This window comes from Solanum tuberosum, unplaced genomic scaffold (assembly GCF_000226075.1).
Source record: "Solanum tuberosum cultivar DM 1-3 516 R44 unplaced genomic scaffold, SolTub_3.0 scf00145, whole genome shotgun sequence".
NCBI classification, from domain to species: Eukaryota; Viridiplantae; Streptophyta; class Magnoliopsida; order Solanales; family Solanaceae; genus Solanum; species Solanum tuberosum.
This window is the reverse complement of record NW_006239069.1, coordinates 627,636-653,292: the sequence shown is the minus strand read 5'-3', so window position 1 is coordinate 653,292 and position 25,657 is coordinate 627,636. Positions and strand designations below refer to the sequence as shown.

Here is a 25,657-nt window from a genome sequence, read left to right as displayed (position 1 = left end):
CTCCCCCCTCTTCTAATCCAGCAGCTAAAGAGGTTGGAAGTATGTGCTGGCATGGTCCAACTTTGGCCAGAGATGTTTAGGAAAACCTCCCATAGTTGGGTAGTGTACTTACAATGTAAGACTGACGTTAGCTTTGTTAGGGTTATCATTATAGGAATTGTGGATAGAAAATCAGTTATTATTGTTAAAGCTACCGGGATCGATCTCTGTGGAACTTGGGTTAGCATTTTAGGAATTGTTGATAGAAAATCAGTTTTTATTGTTAAAGCTACCGGGATCAATCGCTGTGGAACTTGTGCTTGTAGATTGTATCTCTTGTACCACCCTGGTGAAGGTATCTTTGTTCAAAGTGTAAATTATTGGGAACCTTTGTCACATGTTATATAAGCGCTTTTGGTCAGCCGTGGCCAAACTCCCAATAATGCGGTTTAAAGAAAAAGAAACAGAAATTTAATCTTGACTCAGGCATGACTTAGTTTCAGATTTAACCTCTTTATTCTGATGGAAATTTTGGTAAAACTTTCATATATGTGGTGAATGGCCCTCAGCTAAATTTAACCCCTTATCGGCAATGAATTTAAATAACACTAACTGTTCCTATATAACTTGTTACATTTAAAGCAAAGAATTCTAAAGAACTTATTACATTCCTGGTATGTGACTCACAGGATTCGTTTCAAAAGATTGTACATTATTTTGTCCTTGATGACACTTTGATAATTTGTTATTTTCTGTGGCTTAAACTTCCAATTTTCCTTTTCTTGCAGATGTTTCATCTGATGCCAACACCACAAGGAAGCTTCTACGTCTTCAATGACATTTTCCGGTTGAATTATGGCTGATACGCTCAAGATGAATGCAACTCATGTTAATTTGTTCCGTCTTTTCCAAGTTTAAGACTTTTGGATGAAATTCAAGTTTCTTGAAATAGTGATATTGTGTCTCTCCTTCATGTACTTGTTTTAGAAAATGCTATGATTTAATGTTTTTGAGTTGCTCCGGTTTCTGCTCTGTTGATGTTGGAGAATTGACTTTTTGATGACATCAATCTACCACCTGTATTGAAGATCAAAATATGAGTGTCATTGGTTTGTTAAGTTTATGCTGAAAACAAATTATGGAAAAGTATACTAGTACACTGCACATCATGAATCAATGCTTCAACCAAACCAATCCTAATAATACCACCTTATATTATTCTTACGTTTTACAATATTACATGCATGAGTTGTTGTGTTTTGAAATACTTGTGTAAAAACAGAATGGAAAATGCTAGTCTTCTTCATTGATGAAGTCGAAAGATGGCAACTCCATATGTGGAAGCTCCGGAACTTTTAGCTTTGGGAGAGACATGGCTTCAACTTGATGTTTAAGATGTTTTGCAGAGTTGTTTAGATCGTCGTCTCGACCATTTAATACAGGTGGAGGGCCTTTAATCCAGCCCGTAAGCATACTAGTAATGGATCTAAAGGGATGATTTAATCCATCTTTCATTTTCAAAATGATAGAAACCTCAGATAGTTGCCATGTCAAGGTGAGGACAATCATGGCTGATAAAAGACATTGAGTGATAAAATTCTGCTTCTGTATCTTCCTTAGCTCTTTCACAACCTTTTCTTCTTCTTCTTCAGCTTCAAGTTCAACTGGTGCTTCTTGTAAGTTGGTTGATTCATTCATTTGATCAAATTGAGATTCTTCTTTTAGTGAATCCAGCTGTAAAGAATCAGAGTAATACAAAAAATTAGCTCATGAAAACTGGACACAAAAGGGACTAGATATGGGAATCTGAACTTGTTTAATCTCTTTATGATCATAACATAGAAAGTTGAAAATTTCATACCTGAGTTAAAAGTTGTGAGAGGAGTTGGTGGCGGTGGTCGGTTTCTTCATCATCATCAACGGCAACGAAGCTGTCATCAAGAAGATGACATGTTTTTGATTGGAGTTGTTCATGATTTATTAATTGGTTGATTGCTTTCTGTATGAGTTCCACTTTCTTCACCCTTTCTCTTTCCCTTTCCATAATTTCCAGTTGCTTCTTCTTTCATTCAAAGAGAGACGTGTTGATTTGTGGGTCATACAATATTATACAACAATACAAAACAAATGGTTTATAATAGAGTGTGAGAGAGAGTCAACAGCTACCTCAATCCACTTCAGCTTCTGCCGTTAACATTAACCATTCATCACTTCACACGTATCAATTCTTTTGCATATATATTTTTAAATTGCAAAACTGCAACCAAACAAGTATTAAGTCATGTTGATATATATATATATACTCATCTCTTTTATTCAAACAAACAAGGTATTGATTATGCTGAATTTTGTAAGGAAATTACTTCTCCAATTTGAACAACCAAACGCTTTCTCAGGACGGGTCGTTTGGTAGAGTAATGTATGCATTAACTTTGTGTAGTACTAATGCCTTGTTTAGTACTTTTTTTCGACCTATGAATAATTAATGCAAATATTAGTTATACACTTTATTGTGTAGTACTCTTTTCCAATCTATGTATAGCTAATGTAAACATTAGTTATACACTCTATTGTATATTAAAGTGTGTATTACTAATACCATGAATTTCTACATATTAGTAATGCAATGATTTTAAAGCATGCATTAGCATGGTTAAAGACTCAATTGCCCTTTAAAACATTCTTGACATCTTTTCCACCATAATCTTTGTAAATAATTTTTTTTATGCAATACATGCTATTTTTAATGCACCAACCAAATAGTGCATAAAAATAATCTATCTATAATTAATGAATCATTACTAATACATTTTTTTTTGGGTTTCACTTATCAATTTTTGGAGAAAAACAAATAAATATTTCACCAACTACACGAAAGTAAATTTAGTTGCGTTTCTCCTATCAAGATAATGAGATGATACATTTTTTAACTTCATTCAAGTTTGAGTATCAACAAGTGAGATTCCACACGAATAGTGAAATCCGTCAATTTAGAAGGGTTGAGATTGATTTTGTAACCAAATAGGCAGTCATGCAAGTGACTATACCACAACCTACCCCTAGTATTTACCCTTTTAAAGATCAATTTTTTAGCACCTAAAAGATGCTCAAGCACATGTTAAGAGAAGAAAAATAAAACTTCCAAGCTAATCTTGCAGGCATCCAATATTATAAAGTTCAAGTTTTGAACCTATAAAACCTATACACATATTATGAACAGAAGCACCTACAAAATACATACCTTACAATGACTTACAAATTGAAATAACCAAACTTCAATGTATAATTCTTGAACCTACTGAAACTAGTTTGGATGACAATGAAGAGGTCAGTTGGATTAATAACTAGGGAACTGGTATATGTCATCATTTTCCATGTTAGACATGTCTCCATGAGCAGTTGATGCTGTTTCACTGTCCGCTCCTTCAAGTTCAGCCTGCAGTGCAACAAAGATTATTAGTTGATTCGATTTTCCTGATTTCGAACTATGAAAGGAGAACTAAATGCTCCCTATCCCCCTCCTTAAAAAAGGAAATTTTCCTTCAAAAGAATGGAGTATGCTGTGGACAAAACACATGGATCAAGAAGCTAATTATGTTTCCACCCCTATCCCAGATAGGCTGTAAATAATTCAGACACACAAGAACATTCATTCACTCATATTTTTCCAGTTGCATAGACACTGCCACCAATATCGTCATATTTGGATTTTTCTTTGTCCTTGTTCCATTGCATACGATGTAGCTACTCCAGAACCTGACTATTTTTACGACAACATCTTCTCTAAAGCCATGAAATCAAATATTTACATTTATGTGACACTAGTAGATGGGAATAACAAAAACCTTTTTTTTTCCATCCTTTCAAGAAAAGGTAAAAGAAAATTGAAAGCATAATGGAATATATACTTACTGCATCTGTGCCCCTAAAATCTCACAAAGGTGATACAGAAAGGATTTAGTTCATTCCCAAAATGTACATAAAGCATTCGACATGCAAAATACTAAGTAAATATTCACCTATTGGAAGTTCACTAGCTCATGTATATTAATCACAAAAATGACGTAGTAGAATGATTCTTTAGCTCACCTTAGCTTGCCGATACTTCTCAAGAATCCGATGATATTGCTGACGTGCCCCTGGAGATTCAACCATTGATAGAACTCTCGAGACAGCCTCGTCAAGAGCAGCATCAACTTTTTGTTTGCGGAACACCTTTAGAATGTCTTCATCCTCAATTTCATCAATTGATTCTGTGTCATGTCGAAATCCCCGGAGACCAACACCTCGTCGACGCCACCTTAGCACCACCTTCTCCAAGATTCCAACAGCCCAACATACCTTGTATTGCTTTCTAACCTGATAGCCTCGTACATGAGCCTGCCATGGAAATCACCTGGAAGTCACTTTCTCTGCTGAACAAATTATTTTCTAATCTCCAAACATTTTCCATCCTCCATCCTCCACCCTCCCAAAAACCAAAAAACTAAAAAAATTGAAGAATGTTCCCAACTTATATATATTATTTTTTCCCCCAAGATAAATATGATTACACTTCTTTATTAGTGAGAGATTGTATTTGAAGTCTATCACCGCTTAACTATCATATTTTCGAGTATAATGAGGCTTAAAATATCAATCTTGACTTCAAACATTTAAAGCACCTGTATCTTCACTACTTTCTGGCGGAATGCAAGGAAATCTTTCCGGCCTTTCCATCCTCGATATTTCTTCTGAATAGCTAAGGCTGCTGAGTTGTAGTCTCGCGGGTTGCGGAATGCCAACTTTGATGCAGCTGAAAGCCCCTGAATATCGTTTGAGAGGATACCATATTCATCTCCACTAGCAGAGACACCAAATTCTCTCTCTTGTCTTTTGCGGAACGAATGTGCTCGGAATGCAGACTGTATACGAGCAGCAGCCTGAGCTGCATTACGGACTGCAGCTAACGTGTCGTTTAAAGAACGCTGATCCTCATTTATGGTGGCACTTGTGTTTGATATGCTACTAATAGTTCTCTCTGCTTCCACATCAGCAGTACCTTTTGAGAGCTCACTCTCCTCTAAAGTGAGGGATGAAAGATGACTGGTGAGAGCTACCTCTGAAAGATATCCTGCAAGTCCCTTATGATCACAGCTGGAAGCAATTGATGCAGCAGTTTTACCAACTGGATCTCGTGAAGAGGGATCTGTAACAGCTCCAGCCGATGCCCCAGATGCAATGAGCGAAGCAACCATTTTTTCCCTGTCACAGATATGGATATTTAGTCAACTAGCTATTTATGGGTACCACACATAAGGCCCTTGTAGAGAATAGAGATTGTCAAAAGAAAATCCACTACACATGCAAACATAGACAGACATATAAAGGGAGAAAGATTCAAGGAGTTCACCCTGATATCTCTCTCTTTAATATTATTGTTATGTTCCTTTCTTGAATAATCAAGAAATCCCTGTCAGCGGTGTAAAATTCGATACTCGGTGCCTAATGGGCCTGTGACGTGCGCCTAACCCACACCACCCTGATATCTCAACATCCATGAAGTGTTTCAAAGCTGAATCTGTCCATTTGATCAATATATTACTCCATAATGAATTTAAAAGGTTGAAAATATTGCCTAATGTGCTCAACTCTAAAATTTCACAAAGGCAAATTAGGAACAACAAAAGATACCCAATGTAGTCCCACACAGTGGGGTCTGAGGGTAGTGTATACGCAGACCTTACCTCTACCTCAGTGATAATGTAGAGAGGTTGTTTCCGATAAAACACCAGCTCAAGAAAAGACATAATGGAAGTACAATAGACAATAAATAGTAACATAAGAGTACTACAGCAAAATACTGTTGTTTCCGATAAAACACCAGCTCAAGACAAAAATAGTCTAAGAAAAGACATAATGGAAGTACAATAGACAATAAATAGTAACATAAGAGTACTACAGCAAAATACTGTTGTTTCCGATAAAACACCAGCTCAAGACAAAAATAGTCTAAGAAAAGACATAATGGAAGTACAATAGACAATAAATAGTAACATAAGAGTACTACAGCAAAATACTGTTGTTTCCGATAAAACACCAGCTCAAGACAAAAATAGTCTAAGAAAAGACATAATGGAAGTACAATAGACAATAAATAGTAACATAACAGTACTACAGCAAAATACTACTACAAACAACCTACATGAAACAATAGATAGTCACAGAGATCGAAGAACAAGAAACTACAAGAGTAGTCCTCAGACTACTAGTAAGGGCAACAAGACAAAGCACTCCTAAGTCCTACCTACTAGTATGGACACAATCCTACTTACTAACCTTCTATCCTAATTCGTGTCCTCCACACCTTCCTATATAAGATCATGTCCTCAGTAAGCTGCAACTGTGCCAAGTCCTGTCTAATCACCTCTCCCAAATATTTCTTTGGTCTACCTCTACCTCTCCTAAATTCATCCATAACTAACCTCTCACACCTCAGCACTGGGGCATCGGTGCATCTCCTCAGCACATGCCCGAACCATCTCAACCTCGTAGCCCGAATCATAGGCAAATTAGGAACGAGACAAAAAGTTTCCATAAAACTGCTGCAACTGAGTGAGTGAGGCAAAATTCAAAATATCATCCATGCTCATACTTTTTGTATGCATACACAAAAAGTAGAAGGTTAGTAGTCTTGCTTATCCTTTCCCTCCAGTAGTCGTAGTATTTCTCCAATAGTGCTTGTCCTCAGATTTCTAGTACTATCTACTATCTCTTGTACTTCGATTTTGCACTATTTGTTGTAGCTACTGTTTTTTTTCCAGAATGCTTTGTCATGCATTTTTCTAGTATATGCTTTGATATGCTATTCCTTAAGTCGGGTTCTATAGAAAACAACCTCTATACCTCCCAAGGTAGAGGTAAGGTGCGCGCTAAGTTGCTCGGACTCGGGTGCGGGTATCCGAGACGGATGCGAATCCGAGAGTCGGATTCGGTAAAATTTAAATTTTAAGATTCGGGGGTGCGAATCCGAGTATGGATACGGGTGCGGGGATTCTGCTAAAATTATTCAATATTATAAAATATAGCTATAATAATAATAATAATAATAATAATATTAAATATCTTGTAAAACGCTATACTTAAAAGCATATCAATTATAGATATACAAATTTAATAATAATAATAATAATAATAATATTAAATATCTTGTAAAACGCTATACTTAAAAGCATATCAATTATAGATATACAAATTTAATAATAATAATAATAATAATAATATTAAATATCTTGTAAAACGCTATACTTAAAAGCATATCAATTATAGATATACAAATTTAATAATAATAATAATAATAATAATATTAAATATCTTGTAAAACGCTATACTTAAAAGCATATCAATTATAGATATACAAATTTAATAATAATAATAATAATAATAATATTAAATATCTTGTAAAACGTATGGAGCCCTTCGCCTCCTCTCTGTTCTTGTACAAGAAAAAAGATATGCCTGCTCTCTCTCTATTCTTGTAAGCTTTGCCTCTTCATTATTCTTTTCCATGGAGCAGCCAGACCTTGTGACAACTTCGTCGTCGTCAACTTTCGCCGGCCATGAAATTGATCTCTTCTTCCCCATTTTTTTTCTCGGCTTTGGTCAAAGTATCCGGATCGGATTGACCGAATCCGACACGCACCCTGCACCCGCGCCCGCACCAGTGTCGCGTCGAGACGGGTTCGGCTGCAAAAATGAAGAGTCCGCGCAACATAGGGTGCGCGCACTCTACCCTCCCCAGACCCTACTCATGGGTTTACACTGGGTATTATGTTGTACACAGAATGTGGATGCGAGATATGGTTTTTTAATCTTTAAAATAACTGAAAAATCCATAGCCCGATGGTGCACGGAACAAAACTTCTTGGCTGATGCCCCTCTGCCTTTCTGCACTTAAACGACAAGCTTTTGTTTGTGTCAGGGTTCGAACACAGGTTACGTACCTAACCCTCATATCACGCATTGCATCTCTTACCACTAGACCAAAGCCCTGGGGGCTAGAAGCGAGACATGTTTGACTTCCTAAAAGTTTTTTATCCAGCTTCTATTGCTACTGATACCAACATAACATGCGAACTGAAGTACAGTGAATAGAGAAGTCATTTACCAAACAGCAAAAAACATAGATTACCTCCCAAAGCGTGCAGCCCAGTGCAGGGCCGTCCAGCCGTTAATATCACGGAAGTTAACACTGACTCCAGCATTTAGAATTGGGTGCAGCGCCCACTCAAATCCCAATCCAGCAACCATGTGAATTACTCCTTGCTCTTTCTTAGATAAAGAACAGCCTATCTGATTATCTTTTTGTTGCAATTTACAAGAAAGCCACTGCTGGAACTTGTCTTTCAAAAGCTCTTGAAGAAGCCAATCAATGGTTACCATTGGCATTGAAGATCCAAACAAAAGAGATTCAATGATCTGGGACCATGAATCTTCACTTGCTTTGGATTTTTCCAAGAAATCATTGCCTAATTCAGAGCTTTCTCCCTTTTGGACAGATAAGTCTGATAAAAGCAGCTGCACAAACCTGACAAGTAACAACAGTTCCTCTGTACTTCCATAAGCTCCTTCTACATCAGGCTGATTATTTCGAGCACAATCATCAGGCTTTACCCGGTATTCAAACTCCCTCACCTCACTGCACGACTCCCGATTGCCGCTAGTAACACAGAGGGTGACCTTACCAGGCAAGTGACGAGGAGCTTGACAACAGATGACACCTTCTTGAATGATCTGAACAGGAACTTCAATATCACCGAACATGCAAGTCCACGTGCACTCTGAAGGATTACAAAGAAAAGATCCAATGATAACAATCTGCATTGAACAGCTAGAACGTTCAAAATAATAATAATTTTTAAAAAACTAGATGCAAATCAGCTGAAAAATATTAAATACAACCATAGTAACTAACTTGTCGATATCCTGAGCATGGTCATACATATAAGGTACATACAAAAGGATTTAAAACAGCTTTCTTGGAAAGCTATCAAAGTTTACAGGGATATCTAAGTTTTAAGGGGTTTTCGAGCATGAGCATTTCAAGGATGATAAAAGACTGCTGAATTAGCCATCATGGCTTGGTTGCTGGAGCAAGCAGTAGCTCTTCTTCCTTTTGACCTTTCTATTCCTTTAAATTGCGATATTATTTTTCAGCATCCAGCAATAATGAGCCATATTAAGCCATCAAATAAAAGCATTCCATCTAAGATATTGAAGTAATACCATTTAAAGTAGCCAATTGCAAAATAATGGAGATCTGTGTGCTTTGGAAGCCATAATAATCATAAGATATTGGGGCATAGAAATTAAAATACTGAAATTTGAAATGACTAAACAAACATATAAGCAATCCTCTCTACCCAACAAAGGTAGGGTGAAGTCTCTGTATACCCCCACTTTCCCCAAACCTCACTTGTGAGATTATACTGCGTATGTTGTTGTAAACATACAAGCAATCCACTGGAGACATTTCAACATTACTTGCACATGCAGAAAACAAAAGTTCAACGAACACCACAAGTCCAAAACCATGGAGCGCAGACAAATTTTGTGGTACAAACAGCAACAATCAACTAAATCATGGCATATACCTTTGTTGCCTCAGATGAATACCCCCAATCAGGGGATATATGTCGAATAGTAAATTTCTGCGTCTGAGCAATAGTTAAGCTCATCTCATCTTCAAGAGAAGTACCAATCTGATCTTGGTCAAATATTGTTGTATATTCGTCAGGGTTGGATCCAAAAGTAGTGATAGCAGGAGGATATGTAGTATACTTGAAATCTTCGAGTTGCTTAAAAGCTGGTACAGGAGCTGCAAGGAAATACAAGTTCTCCAGAAATTAACTAATTCCTGACATTCTATATGTAGTCGACATAAATTATCCTCTGGAGGTGAAAAAAATTATTACCCGTCTGAGCCTCCCTGTCACTGAAATCACACCACTTGTAACTTTCATATGCTTCTATGGCCCTTCTCTCTGATGAGGTTTGAAGCATTGCCTAAGGTACGTAAGACATGAAAAAAGATGACTAGGTTTAAAATTGAATTGTATAGCTGATATGAGTATATGAGAAGAGGCAGATGTTGTATTTGGCCAGAAGGCCCTGAAATAAGGTCAAATCTCACACTATATTTTGATGTTATATGCATCTACAGTCCTAATGAAACAGAGCTAACTACAAAGTATACGTTTCTCACATTCTCATCCAACTTGTGCAAATATTTGGTTTGTGATTCAGCAGATGCAGAAACCCCATAGTGATCCAGCATATCCTTCCACATGTGACCATCCTGGGTCAGATCTTGATGATGAGATTCACTGCTCTCACCTACAGAGGCACACTCTTATCAGCATACCTTCACATTTATTGCTTCTGAACAATAAACCAAACAGAACTCCATCTAAAGAAAAAAATAAGTACAAGAAATAACGCATACAAAAGACAACAACATACCAAGTGAAATTCCACAAGTGGGGTGTAGGGAGGGTAGAATGTACACAGACCTTACCACTACCTCATGGAGGTAGAGAGGCTGTTTCCGAAAGACCCTCGGCTCAAGTGAAGAAAAAGGCAAAAGTGAAGAAAAGATAGTAAGCAACAAAAAAACGGTGCAAAGTCTACTAGAAGGGAGTAAAGACAACAATAGAAATACAAAAGACACGGAAGTAAATATCCAAGAGGAAGCATCAAGTTGACTGGTGCCCGATCTTAAAAGTTAACACTTTCACTTCTTTTTATTGGATTAGGTAAATAATTTTATGAATAATGGGAAGATCTTCACACAAGCAGTACTCCACAACACAATCATACAGATACAATATTCATTAGTGGATAATTAGAACATGTAAAAGCCTATAAAATGGTACTACTCAAATCCTATTTGTGTCATGAAAATCTATAACTAGTTGTGTGTTTAAATTTAATGGAATAACTCTAATGGTGTACAGTTTTTCACTAACTCTAAAAGGACCTTCAGATGCTGATGTACCAATCAACATTAACCTTGGTAAAATGATTAGGGAATAAAATAAATAAAAGAAAAAAACACCCAGTTGCAAACACTTCAAAATAAAAAAAAACTACTGTTAAGAATCCAGGTCAACAGTTTCAAGCCCAAGAACAAGCAGCCAGCCACACCAAACAAATTGACAGAAATATCTACCTAGTTCATGACTGTTAGAACTATCCTATCATACAATCCTATAAGAATAGGAATAGATTTATACAATCCTATTAGAATATGAATAGATTTATACAATCCTATTTAGAATAGGAATAGGAATACAAATAGAAATAGGAATAGTAAATAGTATCCTACTTTGTAAAGGATTGTATTCTAGTGTCTATAAATAGGGTCTCAATGTAATAATGTAGATACAACAACAATTCAATTAATTTGTGTAGCACCGTGCCATCATTCTGGTGACTACTTTCTGATATCTAATTTGTGTAGCACCGTGCAATCATTACAGTGACTACTTTTTTATATTTAATTTGTGTAGCACCATGCCATCATTCCGGTAACTACTTTTTCATATTTAATTTGTGTAGCACCGTGCCATCATTCCGGTGACTACTTTTTCATATATAATTTGTGTAGCACCGTGCCATCCTTCCGGTGACTACCTTTTTTTGCATATCTGATTTGCGTAGCACCGTGCATCTCTCCGGACTATTTTTCATATTTAATTTGCGTAGTACTGTGGATTTTTCCGAACTACTTTCACATATCTGAGTTGCATAGCACCGTGTGTCTTTTTGGTGACTCCTCAGATTTGATTTGCATAGTTCCATTTGTCTTTCCGGTGACTCCTCAAATCTGATTTGCATAGGGTTGTGCCATCATTCCGACCCTACCCATATAATTTCTCTCTTTCAGTAGGATCGTGCCATCATTCCGACCCTACCCATATTATTTCTTTTCTTCAATAGGGTCGTGTCGTCAATTCAACCTTTCCTATATAGTTTCTATTTTCTAGTTGGGTCGTGCCATCATTCTGACCCTACTCATATAATTTTATTTCTTAGATTGTGACCACTTTCAGCCATCAAATCTAATACTCCGGCGTATAAGCATGTTCCGACCAATTTTTCGGTGACTTTCTTGTTTAATATCGACTCATATATTGAATCCAACACGATCCATATACTTTATACTAGATTTTGAGTCACTCTATGGTCTGAAACAGTCTTTGCAAGTTTGGTTTGGGAAGTTCACCACTGTAATTTTATCACACTGTTTTATCGGCATTATGCATCAAATTCAGTATTTCATGAGAAGATTTAAGCACATTGAGATTGACTGACATTATGCATCAAATCCAGTATTTAATAAGAAGACAAGCACATTGAGATTGGCTGTCAATTTTGTGAAGTCGACTGATCAACTTGCAGATATCTCACCAAACCCCTCATCGATCCTCGTATTAATTACATTTGTAACAAGCTAGGTACATGAATTGCATGCACTAGCTTGAGGGGGAGTTAGAACATGAATAGGTTTATACAATCCTATAAGAATAGGAATAGGTTTATACAATCCTATTTAGAATAGGAATAGGAATAGTAAATAGTATTCTACTTTGTAAAGGATTGTATTCTAGTGTCTATAAATAGGGTCTCAATGTAATAATGTAGACACAACAACAATTCAATAATATTCTTCTCCAATATTTCTCACAATGACAAGGCACAAATAAGTATGAAAATCCCCAAGCTTTGAATTGCCAATCCTAGAAATCCAAAGCAGAGAATCACAAGGATCCATATGTCCAGAAGGTATAGCTCTTACCTCAGCTTTTTCTTTAAAATCAGACACTTCCAATTTCCTACTGACGTAGGAAAGCCGAGGGAGAACTAGACGTATCTTGCGGCAAAGACAGGTTAGAATGCATTCTACAATAATATCAAGGCATAAAAACGACAAACCTGAATGATGTTGCAACAGCAGACTGTTTGAATTCCCCTGCATCTGGATAAGTGAACTGTCGTCATTAATTGCATCAGCATAGAGGGGATCAATTTCTTTGAAGCTGTCATCATTTAAACTTAACTGCTCCTCGAGCCTTCGCAATGCTTGACTCATCTCATGCCCCGGAGAACTGATGACCTCCTCTGTTCTCCCTATGGTGTCCGACGTCCCGTTATTATTGATGATTGCATCAGAGCAAATTTCTCCAGGGCTAGTTTGGTTCTGGTATTGGTCATAAGATTCACTGGCAATGCCAGTAGAGCCCGTATGTGGAGTAGAATAGGAGCTTGGACTGGGAGAGAAAGCAGAAGAAATTGGAGAAGATTCTGACATGAAGGCTGGATTCTGCCTACCCTGTGTTCATATTTAAAACAAATGATGTTGGGACTAATTATACTTTTCACATATTATATTGCAGCTTACGTAAGTTTCAGATGATAAACAGATTGATAAGATGCATCAAACAGACATTTAGTCCTCCAATTTAGCTGAACATACAGATCAATAGATATCATGGAAGCACGGCCAACCTCACATTCTAGTGGCATTCACAGGGGAATAAAATTACATACATGATGGTTGAAACTGAAGAACAAAAACTTAATGGTGAATAGACCTCCTTTTATGAAAATTAATTTCAGGTGGTGCCAAGAAATCTTATCATGGCATCATATTTGTGTATACTGGTTCCAGAAGACTGACCTCCGTTATGTCTCTGTAGTGAACCAAAACAATGTGGTCGTACGCACTGCCCAAGCATGCAAAGTTGTGAACAATTAAAAGAAAAAACGACAATCAGTCACCGTTCAACTTTTTGCTCTAAGAGATTGAGAGAGAGAGATGACAGAAAAGGAAGCTCTAGAATCTTAAGCTTAAATGCATTCCACATTTCTTTTGTTCATTTTTTTTTTTGCAACTCCTGATAATTTTGCTATCATTTGAAATTATGGAGAGTTTAACGCCTCTTTCTTAAAAGTTATCATAACCATAAAACACCATTTTACAGATAAATAAAAGAAAGTACACTCACGGATCCAACATCCAATAGCTGCGTCTCTGGAAGTTAGGATTTTGCTCTCCATGTGCATAATAACAATTCAGGGCTTCAGCATTTCCAACCTGGACATGGAAGAGCCAAATTGGAATTTCTCATTCAATGAAAATTTTCAGGGAAACACGAGATGAACATCAGATGCACATTTTTGGGATTGATTATATCCATGTGAAAAATACACCAAAATTTTCTTAGAAAGTCATTTGCAATATCAACAACACGAGTTTCATAAAAGGGGTTACCTTAAGGCGTTCATGTGCCTCCCCAACAGTTCTTCCATCTTTCTTCTTGCGCCAACTATGACCATCTTTACGGAAGAACCTGAGGACCCTCTTGTTAAAGAGAAACAATGATCCGCCTGGTGATAAAACACTTTGTCAGGATGATATGATGAAAGAGGATAACCATCTAACAACAAAGGTTCCAATGTAATAGGGTTAGGAGATTACTGGGTGGCTTTTGAGATGGCTCACTGGAGAGCTGGTGGTTCTCATGATTTCGCAGTATGAAGAGAACTTCAGCAGGTTTTAACCACCTGATTTGGGCTTCTCGAACCAAATCATTGATATCATATCCTGAAAGATAGAATAACAGCAGTTGCTAAATCATCTAGTTCAGCAGAAACATATAACTACAACCCATTCTCAAAGCGGCATAATTCATAAGGTCAATCAGTAGTTTCCAAGGAAAACAACTATATTTAAAAAGAAACACTATAAATTTGGTGTGCTGTGCACTACAAATGAGAAAGTTGAATCATAATAGCAATAGTGACAACAGGATTGTATTTGGTGTGCTGTGCACTACAAATTTAAATTACAAATATGTTATGCTTTTTTTTTCTTTTTTTTTTGACATATGTTATCCTAGAAATTCAGAACTCTTGGCTTTTGTTCTGTTACATGTCTCTGAAGTGAAGATCATAAGACATTTGAAGCCTTTGTCAGAGTGTGTACAAGTAGTTCTTACCATAGTTTGTCAAGTGGGAAGTCAACCCACAAAACGGTTCATATAAGGGTTTCTAATACAAATATACCAGGCATCAAAAAATATTCAGCTAACGGCCGCATGTATTGTAATGTATTTATATTGTATAAATAGTGTTAACCGTCTATATATGATGTATAACTATGTACAAGAAATATATATACATCTATATACACTGTTATACAATATTTACACATTGTTATATAATGTATATGTACTGTATCTATACTGTATATCTGTGTATATATGTTGTATAAATAATGTATCCACACTTTTATACACAAAATCAAATGAAGAAAAATGACCATTGATTCTAATATTAATTTAATGGGATAACAAATTTAAAGAAACAAATATAAAAAAAATAAAAAATTTAAGAATGGGAAGAGGAATAAAGACCCGTTTGACCATAGATATTGCAAGCATTTTTTTGGGAAATTTTTTGGCACAATTTGTTTGGCCATAAAATCTATCAAGTTTTGGGATTTTTCTTTTGGCAAAAAAACCCTAAAATCTACAAGAAAGTGGTTTTGGGGCAAAAATATACTTGTTAAGTTCTCTTAAATTTTTAAAACTTAACCCAAATTTTATATTTTACAAATAAATGAGCATTAATTATAACTCCAACTATAATTCTACCTACCCAACCCCTCAGTAACAATGTTGCTTCGTCTTCTCGATCATCTAATCTGGAAATACATACTCACCGTGAAGAGATCGTTCTTAGAATGTGGGAAGATTATGTTCAAGAATAGTTAGTTACTACTGTTGTTTATTATTTGTTTTTTTTGCCTCGATGGATCTTCGTAACAAATCGTAACTTGATGAACTGTAATAGCGGGTACTTGTGTTACTAGTAATTTTTATTAAAATAGCGTAGTATGATTTTTGGATAATTAATTATTAGTTCATTATAAAAATGATAAGTTTGTCAAATTTATGGGTATTTTTAATAGTTTTTTGAACTTATGGGTATAATCATGTTTCATTTTTTTTTGTTAAAAAAGTGAAATACATTTCCCAAAAACTATGGTCAAGCATGTGTTCAAACTTCAATCCAATCTTCACCCAAATCTTGTTTTTTTCAAAATATTTGGAAATCTATGACCAAACGCTAGCTAAGAGTGGAGAAAAAGCTTGGGCCATTTTTGATAATTAGCTGATAGTTAGGTCATTTTTCGTTAAAATAATGACTGATTGGCCATTCGCTTTAATTTTCTCTTCATATAACCTCTCAAACTAGGCCCCCAAATGCTCCTCAAACCCTAATTGATGTGACCCTCTAACTTGAGGGGTTTAACTTGTGTCCATTATTTTGACCCCTTAATTGGATCGGTTCAGGATTCGATCCATAGCCCATAGGCCAACAACAACAATGACGGCATACTCAGTATAACCCACAAATGGAGTCTGGGGAGGGTAGAATGTATATCTTAGTGTTAAAAAAAGTGAAAAGTGCAAAAAAACTCTAAGGTTCGTTGGGGCTTTAAGCGCAAAACGCAAATAAAGTGTGGGCTTTATTGAGAAAAGGTGCAAATGGAGAAAACATACATACATATATATATATATATTTAATCCAAGACTAATAGTTATAAGCATGAATAACAAATATAAGGACAAAGAAATTAATTGTTTTTATGATAAAGTAAAATATCAATGGTTGTCTTAGAGCCTTGATGATGACATTGAGCGCACATTAAGCGAGGCAAAGCGCTCGACGCGTTCTGAGCCTCGCTTCAGCGCTTCAGGGCTTAAGCGCGCCTTTGATAACATTGCGGTTTACCCCTATCTCATAGAGATGGAGAAGTTTTCGATATACCACGGTTAAAATAAGGCACACCAAACAGTCTGAAAAAGGGAATACAAATATCGGAGCAAGAACAACAACAAATCAACACAAAATGGGGGAGTGTTAAGCAACAAACAGGGGAAAGAACAAACACAAAAGCAAGATAATGCAATAATTAGAACACAAAAACCACTCGTGAAAGTAAAAATCGAAGAACAAAAATAGTGTTAATACTATGACTAAGAAGAAAAGTCAAAGTATGACCACCAAGCCTATCACGTAGGGAAACGAGAGAACACTCACTACCAACTAACCTTCTACCTAATACGCGACCTCTAAACTCTCCTATCTAAGGTCATGTCTTCAGTAAGATCAAGATGCGTCATATCCTATATAATCACTTCCCTCTAATACTTCTTTGGCATACCTCTACTTCTCTTGGCGTCCGCCACTGCCAATTGCTCACACCTCCTCCTTGGGGCAAATCATCTCAGTGTCGCTTCACACATCTTGTCCAGCATGGAGGCTACCCCTACCATGTCCCAAATATCTTCATTCCAAATCTTATCTCTCCTGGTATGTCCACATATCCACCTCAACATTCTCATCTCCGCGACTTTCATCTTCTGAATATGAGAGTTTTTAACAGGCCAACACTCTGCTCCATACAACATAGTCGATCTAACCATCACTCTATAGAAAGTCACATTTTAGTAAAGTTTGTGATTTTTTATTTCCATGAGAAATACTTATTTCTTTTTCTTATTTCAAATTTTGAATTGGCCAATTTTTAAGAATAAGTTTTTAATCATTCAAGTTTTAAATTCAAAAATTATAAAGTTTTTCTTTCATTTGTATTCTTATACTCCCTCCGTTCCAATTAATGTGACACTCTTTTCTTTTGAAATAGGTAAACCATTGTATTTCTATATTCTTAACAACAAAAAAACATGTTAAGAGGGGAACTCTTTGTTGCAAAAAGGGTAAAAAGGAACTCCTATCCAAAATACTACGCAGTTACATCTATCAAGTCTCTTACTTCCCCCCCACATATTCTGTTTTACACCAAAAATAAAAAAAACTAAGACAATTCATCCAAACTTCACGGATGTCTATGTTGCTCGGACTCTACAAAAATGTCGACAGGTGTGTGTCGGATCTTCCAAAAATAGTGTATTTTTGAAGGATCAACACAGGTACGGCAACATTTTTGGAGAGTCTGAACAACTTAGTCGGATGGGACTGTTCGTCTTCAAAATACATGGAATTCTTTCCTACCATATTTTCCACCATATATATACTAAAATGATCTACCACCAATCCTCCTCAACATTCCTTTTCCCCGCACTCTTCCAGCAGCTCAACAACTCCTTAATAGAACCAGCATAACCCAATTTATACCCAAAATACAAAAGAAGCATGCCCCCTAATTGGTAGTTATACTACAATGCATGAATAAATGTTCAATACTTTTTCCATCCTAACCAAAAACCATACATCTTAAACAAATCTGGAGACCTCTTCTTCGTAGATTTTGTTGAGATAAACAATCTTTCCTTACCACCAGCCAAACAAAACAGGATACCTTAACCGATACAAAGACTTCACAAAGAAGATACCTCTGTTCAGTCTGCATATATGCCTATCTGAATGTTTTGAGATTACAACAAAAGATCCTAGCATCTGAAGTAGACTGAAAACCTGACAATTTCCCAATCATTCAGGGCTCTTCTAAAATTCAAGTCCCATCCATGTTGAGTTCGCAATTGATCTACCTGAGCATGAGACTAAGAGCTTTTGGAATAGAGATCAGAGAAGGCAGATTTGAGGCTGATATGACCCAGCCAGTGATCTAACCAAAAGGTTGTCTTTTTACCATTTTCCACCATGATTACCACATTCCTCCGAAAATTCTGCCATTGATTTCTTATAGATTTCCCTACAAACCTATCGAACGGACTCAACTTCTTTAGTGATCCACGGAATCTCTATCTCATACTTCTGAATGACAAAGTTCCTCCATAGTGCCATTTCTTCTGAGTAGAACCTCCATAACCATATTTGTAGCAAGCTCCTGTTATGTAAACTCAGATTCTTGATTTCCAGACCACCCTGCTTTTTGTTTAAAGTGAGGATTTTCCGCCTTACTAGATTATAGCCCTTGTTCATTTTATTGTCATGCCATAAGAAATCCCTTCTTTTTTTTGAGGATAGTAACACTAATCTATATATTCACAGGTAAACTACATCCAAAATATGTAGTTCCCCTTCAAAAGGTATTACAGACTAATCATATTGCTGCCTATCACCTCTATTTCTTACAAATAATCTTAAAACATCCAAGATATCTTCTACTTGGACTTAAATGTTTTGTTTACACCAAAAATAAAATAAGGCTAGACAATTCATCTTAAAGCTCTGAAGTCCATTCTACTTGTCTTCAAAACACCTCTGATTTCTCTCTTTCCATACAGTCCACCATATGCATGCTGGGACAATATTCCATCTCTCCTCCTCCATTGCTGCATTACCATCACTATTCCAACTGTTGAGGACTCCTCTGATATTCCCTGGCTTTACCCAATTTATTTTCCTCAAGCTAATGAACATCCTCCAAAGTTGTTCTATCCATTTGCAGTGCAAGAGGAGATGGCTAATTGTCTCCACTTGTTCCCCACATAAGAAGCATCTTGAACATAGTTGAAATTTCCTTTTGTTCAAATTGTCATGTGTCAGTACTGATTCCTTAGCCAATAGCCATATGAAGCAGTTAACTTTGTATGGGATCTTGGTCTTCCAAATCATCTTCCATGGCCAGTTTTCCTCCCTATGATTTGATCTATTCAGTTTTCTGTAAGCTGAGTTGACAGAGAAAATACCTTTCCTTACTTTCTTCCATACTATGGTATCCCTTTCTACAGATAGATTGTTGAAGCTGGCCATAATGGTGTAAAAAGTTGCTACTCTTCCCACTTCCCAATCATTCAGGTTTCTCCTTAAGTTTAGGTTCCATCCTTGTCCGGTCCACATCTCTGCAACTGTGGCCTGTTGAAGAATACAAAGGTTGTGGAGATCTGGAAATTGATGTTGTAGTGGTGCACCCACTATCTAGTTATCATTCCAAAAAGAAATCTTTTGTCCATCACCTACTTTGTAGTTAATTCTTCTCTTCAACAGAGGCCATACATTTCTGATAGCTCTCCAAACTGTGCGACTATATGGTATGGAAACCATGTTTGTTGTCCAGTTATCTTCCATCCCATATTTGGCAATAATGACTTCCTTCCACAACATGTTATCATTTGTTCCAAATTTCCACAGCCATTTCATCATTAGACTCTGATTTTGTGCTTTCAAATTTCTCATTCCAACCCCTCCTGCTTCCTTTCCCACTGTCAATTCCTCCCATTTAACTAGGTGGAATTTGTTTTTGTCTACAGTGCCTTGCCAAAAGAAATCTCTTCTGATTTTGTCAATTCTTGTTATCACATTTGCTGGTGTTGGGAAGATAGACATCATGTATGCAGGCAGTGCATCTAATACACTGTTCGCCAAGGTGAGCCTTCCTCCTCTAGAAAGGTATTGACTCTTCCAATTTGACAACTTCTTCTCACATTTCTCCAGTACACCATTCCAGATTACTATGGAATTGCTTTTTGCCCCTAAAGGCATACCCAAATATGTAGTTGGGAGGTTCCCCACCGTTCCTCCTAGCTTTGTGGCCAAGCTTTCCAGTTCCACAACTTCATTTATGGGATAGATGAAACTTTTCTTCCAATTAATATGCAAACCTGACACAGCTTCAAAGATAATGAAGATAGCCCTTAGAATCAAAATATGTTCTTCCACTGCATCACAAAGAACTAGGGTATCGTATGCATATTGCAAATGAGTGATCTCCAAACTATTTACATCACCGGTTTGGAAACCTCTAATCCATCCCTTCACCTTAGCTGTGTGCAGTAAGCTACTCAAACCCTCCATTGCCAGAATAAACAAGAAAGGTGACAAGGGGTCACCCTGCCTTAACCCTCTATGAGAAGGAAAAAAGACATTTGGTGTCCTGTTAATCAAGACTGAGAATTTTACTGTACTAATACAATGCTTAATCCACTTGATCCATCTAGCTCCGAACCCCATTTTTTTCATCATCTGAATTAGAAATCCCCAGTTTAGATGATCATAAGCTTTCTGGATATCTAGTTTGCATAGAATACCTAGTAGCTTACTCCTTTGTCTTGATTCCACACTCATTTGCAATTAGAATGGCATCCATAATTTGTCTCCCCTTTATGAATGCCATCTGTTGTCTATCAACCAAAGAAATCTCTTCTTAAATTATCAATATTTTTCTCCACCCTTTTAGGAATAGGGAAAATAACCATCATAAAAGTAGGAAGGGCATTCAACACTCTTTCTTTTTTAGTCTGTCCCAAAAATAATTACACATTTCCAAAATTTGGTAATTCACATAAAATGTGACAAAGGGAGTATTTGTTTTTATGAAGGTAACATTTTGTATTTGTCTCTTATAAGTTATTATTATCTAACAACTTAACTATGATAAATTATTAAATTAAATATATAACATAAATATAAAATATAACATATATGAAAAAACAAAATAATCAAAACCCCTTAACAGTTCAACCCGGTTAAAGGGATTAGTGGTCAAGGGGCCAGACCGGGTCCTAGTGTTTCATAAAGGGGTTAGACCCGGCATGTAAAGAACTTGAACTGAACCTAACAGACCACGCCCGACGAGCCAAACCCGTAATGTACCAAGTCAGCTTGGATAGACCCGTTTGACAGGTTTGGAAAATGTTGGATTTCTACCCAAATTAATGCAGTAATAGAGGTCGCATATAGTTTCCTTTTCTTCTCAACTCCACATTGCCTAATACCAGATACTGAATACAAGTCTACACCTGCTCCTCCGATCTCTAACATGAAAAGCCTACTTATGTCACAAGTGCCACTTAAAATGTAATTACCTCAAAACAAGCAAAGAAGCAAATTCAATAGAGATACTAACTACTAGACATACTAAGACCTCTCCCAAAAGTAGAAGCAATAACGTTGCAGGTCAACAAAGACTGGGCAAGCAATATGCATTGCAAGCCCATAGATGTTTTGCATGTCTAACTCTCTCCAGTTTCAAATAACATTTTTATAAAGCTCAAATTGCAAATAACATTTTTTTGCAAGGCTCCAGTTGCAAACAACCTTTTTTATAAGGCTCAAATTGCAAACAGATTTTCTTTTTAAGCTTCTGCATGCCTGAGTCTCTCGAGTTGCATGCAGGTTTCTGATCTCTCCTAACCATTGTGACTTCAGGCAACTTGCCCATTCACCTAGTCTGTGTTAAATGCTTAGATTCTTTTCACATGGCACCAAAATCAACCTTTTGCAAGCCCATTCTCCACTCATATGTCAACATGTAAATCTCAAATTTGAGTTATGTTTGCCAAAGGGTGTTGAGTTATATAGTGTCACACATGAAGTATAAAATGACATCTAAAGTGGTTTAAAAATTGTTGGTTCACTCCACTCATTGCCATAAGGTTTTAGATTGGCAGCTATGTTCTCTTACTTCTAAAGGCAGCTTGAATAGCCATGTTTTATCATAAGAACCCAGTCTATTATGTCATTATTCATGTGTCAATCAAATGCAGGGTCAGTCTATTATGTCATTATTCATGTGCCAATAATAAATTATGTAATTATTTATGATAAGAAGTATTTTTAAAATAAAAAGTATATTATTTTATTCTCTTTAATCCCGTTCAAAGAGAAGAAATCAAAAAAATGTTGTTTGCATTCTTACATTCTCTCTGCTAACGCTCATATTATTTTATTCTTTTTAACTCCTTTTGCACGCTTCTTCTTCAATTTTTTGTTAAGTTAGAGTAATACTTTGTCAAACATATGAATCAATAGTAGAAAAGAGTTAAACTAAGTGAATTGCAAATTCATTATTATTTCTTATTCAAGCATTACAACAAACATATTAAAGTGAGGTATATCAAGTTATCAATTCCTTGAATCAGATTCTATGGTTCTAATTCTTATCTTTATATAAAATTTGTCAACTTATTACTAATAGAATTATGTTAACAATTCATATAATAATTGTCTTGGTGAAAAAAAATCTATGTTGAATTGATAAAATCTTACCTAAGACTATTAATTGAAAAAGAATTCGAAGAAATCATTTATAAAAAAATATTGAGTAATAATTTGCATCTAAAAAGTATAAGAAAAATAAATTTTGAATAAATACATTTAAAGTTTGTTAAGATTTTAGGCCTCTAATGGAAATTTCGCTTTAGGCCTCCAAATATGTTGAGCCTCCCCTGATCAAATAATGAGCCTTAATGTGAAATGGCTTTACAAATTAATGGGCTCTCCTTCGCTGCTCACAACTGGTATATGCATGAAATGGTTTGGATAGAAGAAGAGACAAATCCAGGGAAAGGCATGAATACGAAGAGCTCACTAGCACAAGAGAGATGAGGGCTAGAAGAGCAATGATATCCATTGCGGAGATGGATTCGAGCAAATGTGTACTACAACTCCATCTAACTTATGCTAGCATTAAGAGCAATATTTTAGTGTTTAACCATTTACAAGTGAGGTTTCTTGCATGATTTGACAATGGGATAGGATGCCATCAAACTGCTACTCTGTTAAGACCTTCCATTATTTGTAGGAGGGAAATTTCCCCTATTTGAAGACAATGAGTAAAGGAATTTATTTTGCACCGTTTGTAATCCATGCAATAAGAGGTGGTTAACCAGGGACTACTAACTAGCTGGGATCTTTAGGCTTCTAGTGAGGGTCGGTCGGAGGCCAATCTTTTAATTAGCCCTTCCCATTGGATAAAGCCTAGATAATCAATTATTGGTCACCTTGATTGACTGACTGACTAGGCAAGCACGAAGGAAATCCAAAGCCCTTCTAACATGGGACAGAGGAAAAAGAATCATTTTAAATCAGAAGTGAGTGTGCCCTTGCTGTGGCCTTAGTCAATTAGCTGAATAAGACAACCTTTTCACTTTAGTCAATCAGCTGAAAGAGACAAGCTTGTTGCTTTTCTATATTAGTATTCTCTTTCACTTGGACATAGAATACTACAATTTTGTTTGATAGAGCACAGCATCTGTCACTCCAAAGAGAATATATCATAACGATAAAATAATAAACTCATTCCTATACAAGCTTTTGCCAATTTTGTATGATCTTTTCAATCAGTAAATAAAGATTCTAAAACTTACAACTCACAAAATCATAGAGTGCAACAACCACGACAATCCACTCACCAAACACATTCATATTTTTCCAGTCTGACATGCTTTTAGCATTTGTGAACCACAAAATTCTAGATCACCACTAACCAAGGAAATCATGCCCAAGAAATGGTCGATCTATCAACTACTCATACATCCGTCTCAAATTAGTGGGTGTTAGCTATGCTAATCCTCTATATCCATTTTGGTACACTCACGTTTATTTCTTTCCAATACTCAATTCTTTTCCCTTAAATTAGTCAGCATATGGTGCGGTTTCAGCTTACAAAGGACATGACCTTAGATAGGACTTATGAGGGTGTGGAGGTCACAAGATTAGAGTAGAAGGGTATTAGGTAGCAATACATTGTCTTGTTGTCCATTCATATTAGAAGTCATAGTATTGTTCTTGTAGTTTCTTGTCCTTCGATTGATGTTACTATATGTTGATTACTTGTAGCTCAACTATCGTATAAGTTTATTGTAGTTTTGTTACTATGTGCTGTTTTTGTTATTATCTATTTTTTTTGTACTTCCGTTACTTCTTTCCCTAGATTATTTTAGATTATTTTTCCTTGAGCCGAGGATATATTAGAAAAAGCCTCTCTTCCTCTAAAGTAAGGGTGAGATATGCATACAATCTACCCTCCTCAAATTAGATATGTTGTGGTCATAACAGAAAAGTATCTCCAACTATGCTGACAGAGGATAGTAGGTCCCATGTCCAGATAAAGAGGATAATTTCATGATCCGTATAAAGACTTATGATAAGTCGTTACAAGCGAATACTCGAGAAAGGTACTTGGAAAGATGCTTATTAACATCCATTGAAGCTCTTCAATCAGGTATCTCAGATCAGTCAAAATTATGTCATGATTAAATATTTAAAAATTGAACCTACAAGGGTTTAACCAACTCCAAAAAATACTGAAACGCACAAGTCAATTGATCTAAACAAAACTAATCGAAGAGATTTAGCACAAAAATAAGTGAACTCACTGTAACAGTAAAACGCATAAGTGATCCAAGTAGAGTTATTTTACCTGATTCGGCCATGATTTGTATCACTCAATAAGAAAATTCAGAAGTGCAGAGAAATATTCCTGCCGACTTTTATATCAAATTTTCAACCAAAGTTGAACAGATCGTATCGCCACCGCAAATCGACCTTGACGGAAACGACAACAGCGGCAGGTGGTGGTGGTGGAGGAGAGAGAGAGTATTTTGACTGGAAAACGACGGCTTGAATTTTGTAAGAGTCGATATAACGAGCTGAGCCTGAAAGCTACCACCAAGCTTCAGAAATGGAGTTTCGTTTGTTCTTTTGGGGAACAAAATGGACTATCTGAAGGCGTAAGTTCGCTGGTACAGCTGACTCCAGTTTGTAACTGAAAAATAAATTAGTTTCATAATCTATAATATTGCTCGGTTGGTGAGATTACCCATAACAATTTGGGGATAAAATAGGACTTTATTATTTTATCCCACATTTTAGCATGAGTATTAATTAATAAATATAGTCTCAAAAATTATTTTATGTA

The 25,657-nt window shown here is 36.2% G+C and overlaps 3 protein-coding genes across 5 annotated transcripts in view; 1 reads left to right on the top strand and 2 right to left on the bottom strand.

Moving 5' to 3' along the window:
* The window catches only part of LOC102586958 (nuclear transport factor 2-like), a 3,317-nt gene extending 2,256 nt beyond the window's left edge, over positions 1-1,061 (top strand). The window contains exon 2 of the mRNA XM_006352113.2: positions 768-1,061. Coding sequence (XP_006352175.1) covers positions 768-842 — 75 coding nt within the window. The 3' untranslated portion in view covers positions 843-1,061. The remainder of the gene's footprint in view (positions 1-767) is intronic.
* LOC102586616 (uncharacterized) lies at positions 972-2,103 on the bottom strand. 2 transcript variants are annotated; one of them, XM_015310815.1, is made up of 3 exons: positions 1,841-2,103; positions 1,612-1,713; positions 972-1,056 (listed from the first exon to the last, which is right to left on the bottom strand). In XM_015310815.1, the coding sequence occupies exons 1-3, from the start codon at positions 2,021-2,023 to the stop codon at positions 1,045-1,047; spliced, it is 297 nt and encodes a 98-aa protein (XP_015166301.1). In that variant the 5' UTR covers positions 2,024-2,103; the 3' UTR covers positions 972-1,044. The 2 variants fall into 2 exon arrangements, with proteins under 2 accessions (XP_015166301.1, XP_006352174.1); XM_006352112.2 differs by lacking the exon at positions 972-1,056 and having other exon boundaries at positions 1,174-1,713; positions 1,841-2,102.
* Positions 2,104-3,110: 1,007 nt separating this feature from the next.
* LOC102586062 (calmodulin-binding transcription activator 4) lies at positions 3,111-25,543 on the bottom strand. Of its 2 annotated transcripts, XM_006352110.2 has the most exons (13): positions 25,160-25,543; positions 14,501-14,626; positions 14,294-14,409; positions 14,028-14,116; positions 13,700-13,745; positions 12,955-13,351; positions 10,223-10,353; positions 9,933-10,023; positions 9,612-9,835; positions 8,150-8,835; positions 4,644-5,223; positions 4,069-4,359; positions 3,111-3,415 (listed from the first exon to the last, which is right to left on the bottom strand). In XM_006352110.2, exons 1-13 carry the CDS (start codon positions 25,170-25,172, stop codon positions 3,317-3,319), a joined length of 2,889 nt encoding a protein of 962 aa, XP_006352172.1. In that variant the 5' UTR covers positions 25,173-25,543; the 3' UTR covers positions 3,111-3,316. The 2 variants fall into 2 exon arrangements, with proteins under 2 accessions (XP_006352172.1, XP_006352173.1); XM_006352111.2 differs by lacking the exons at positions 13,700-13,745; positions 14,294-14,409; positions 14,501-14,626; positions 25,160-25,543 and having other exon boundaries at positions 14,028-14,113.
* Between the last annotated feature and the right edge of the window lie 114 nt (positions 25,544-25,657).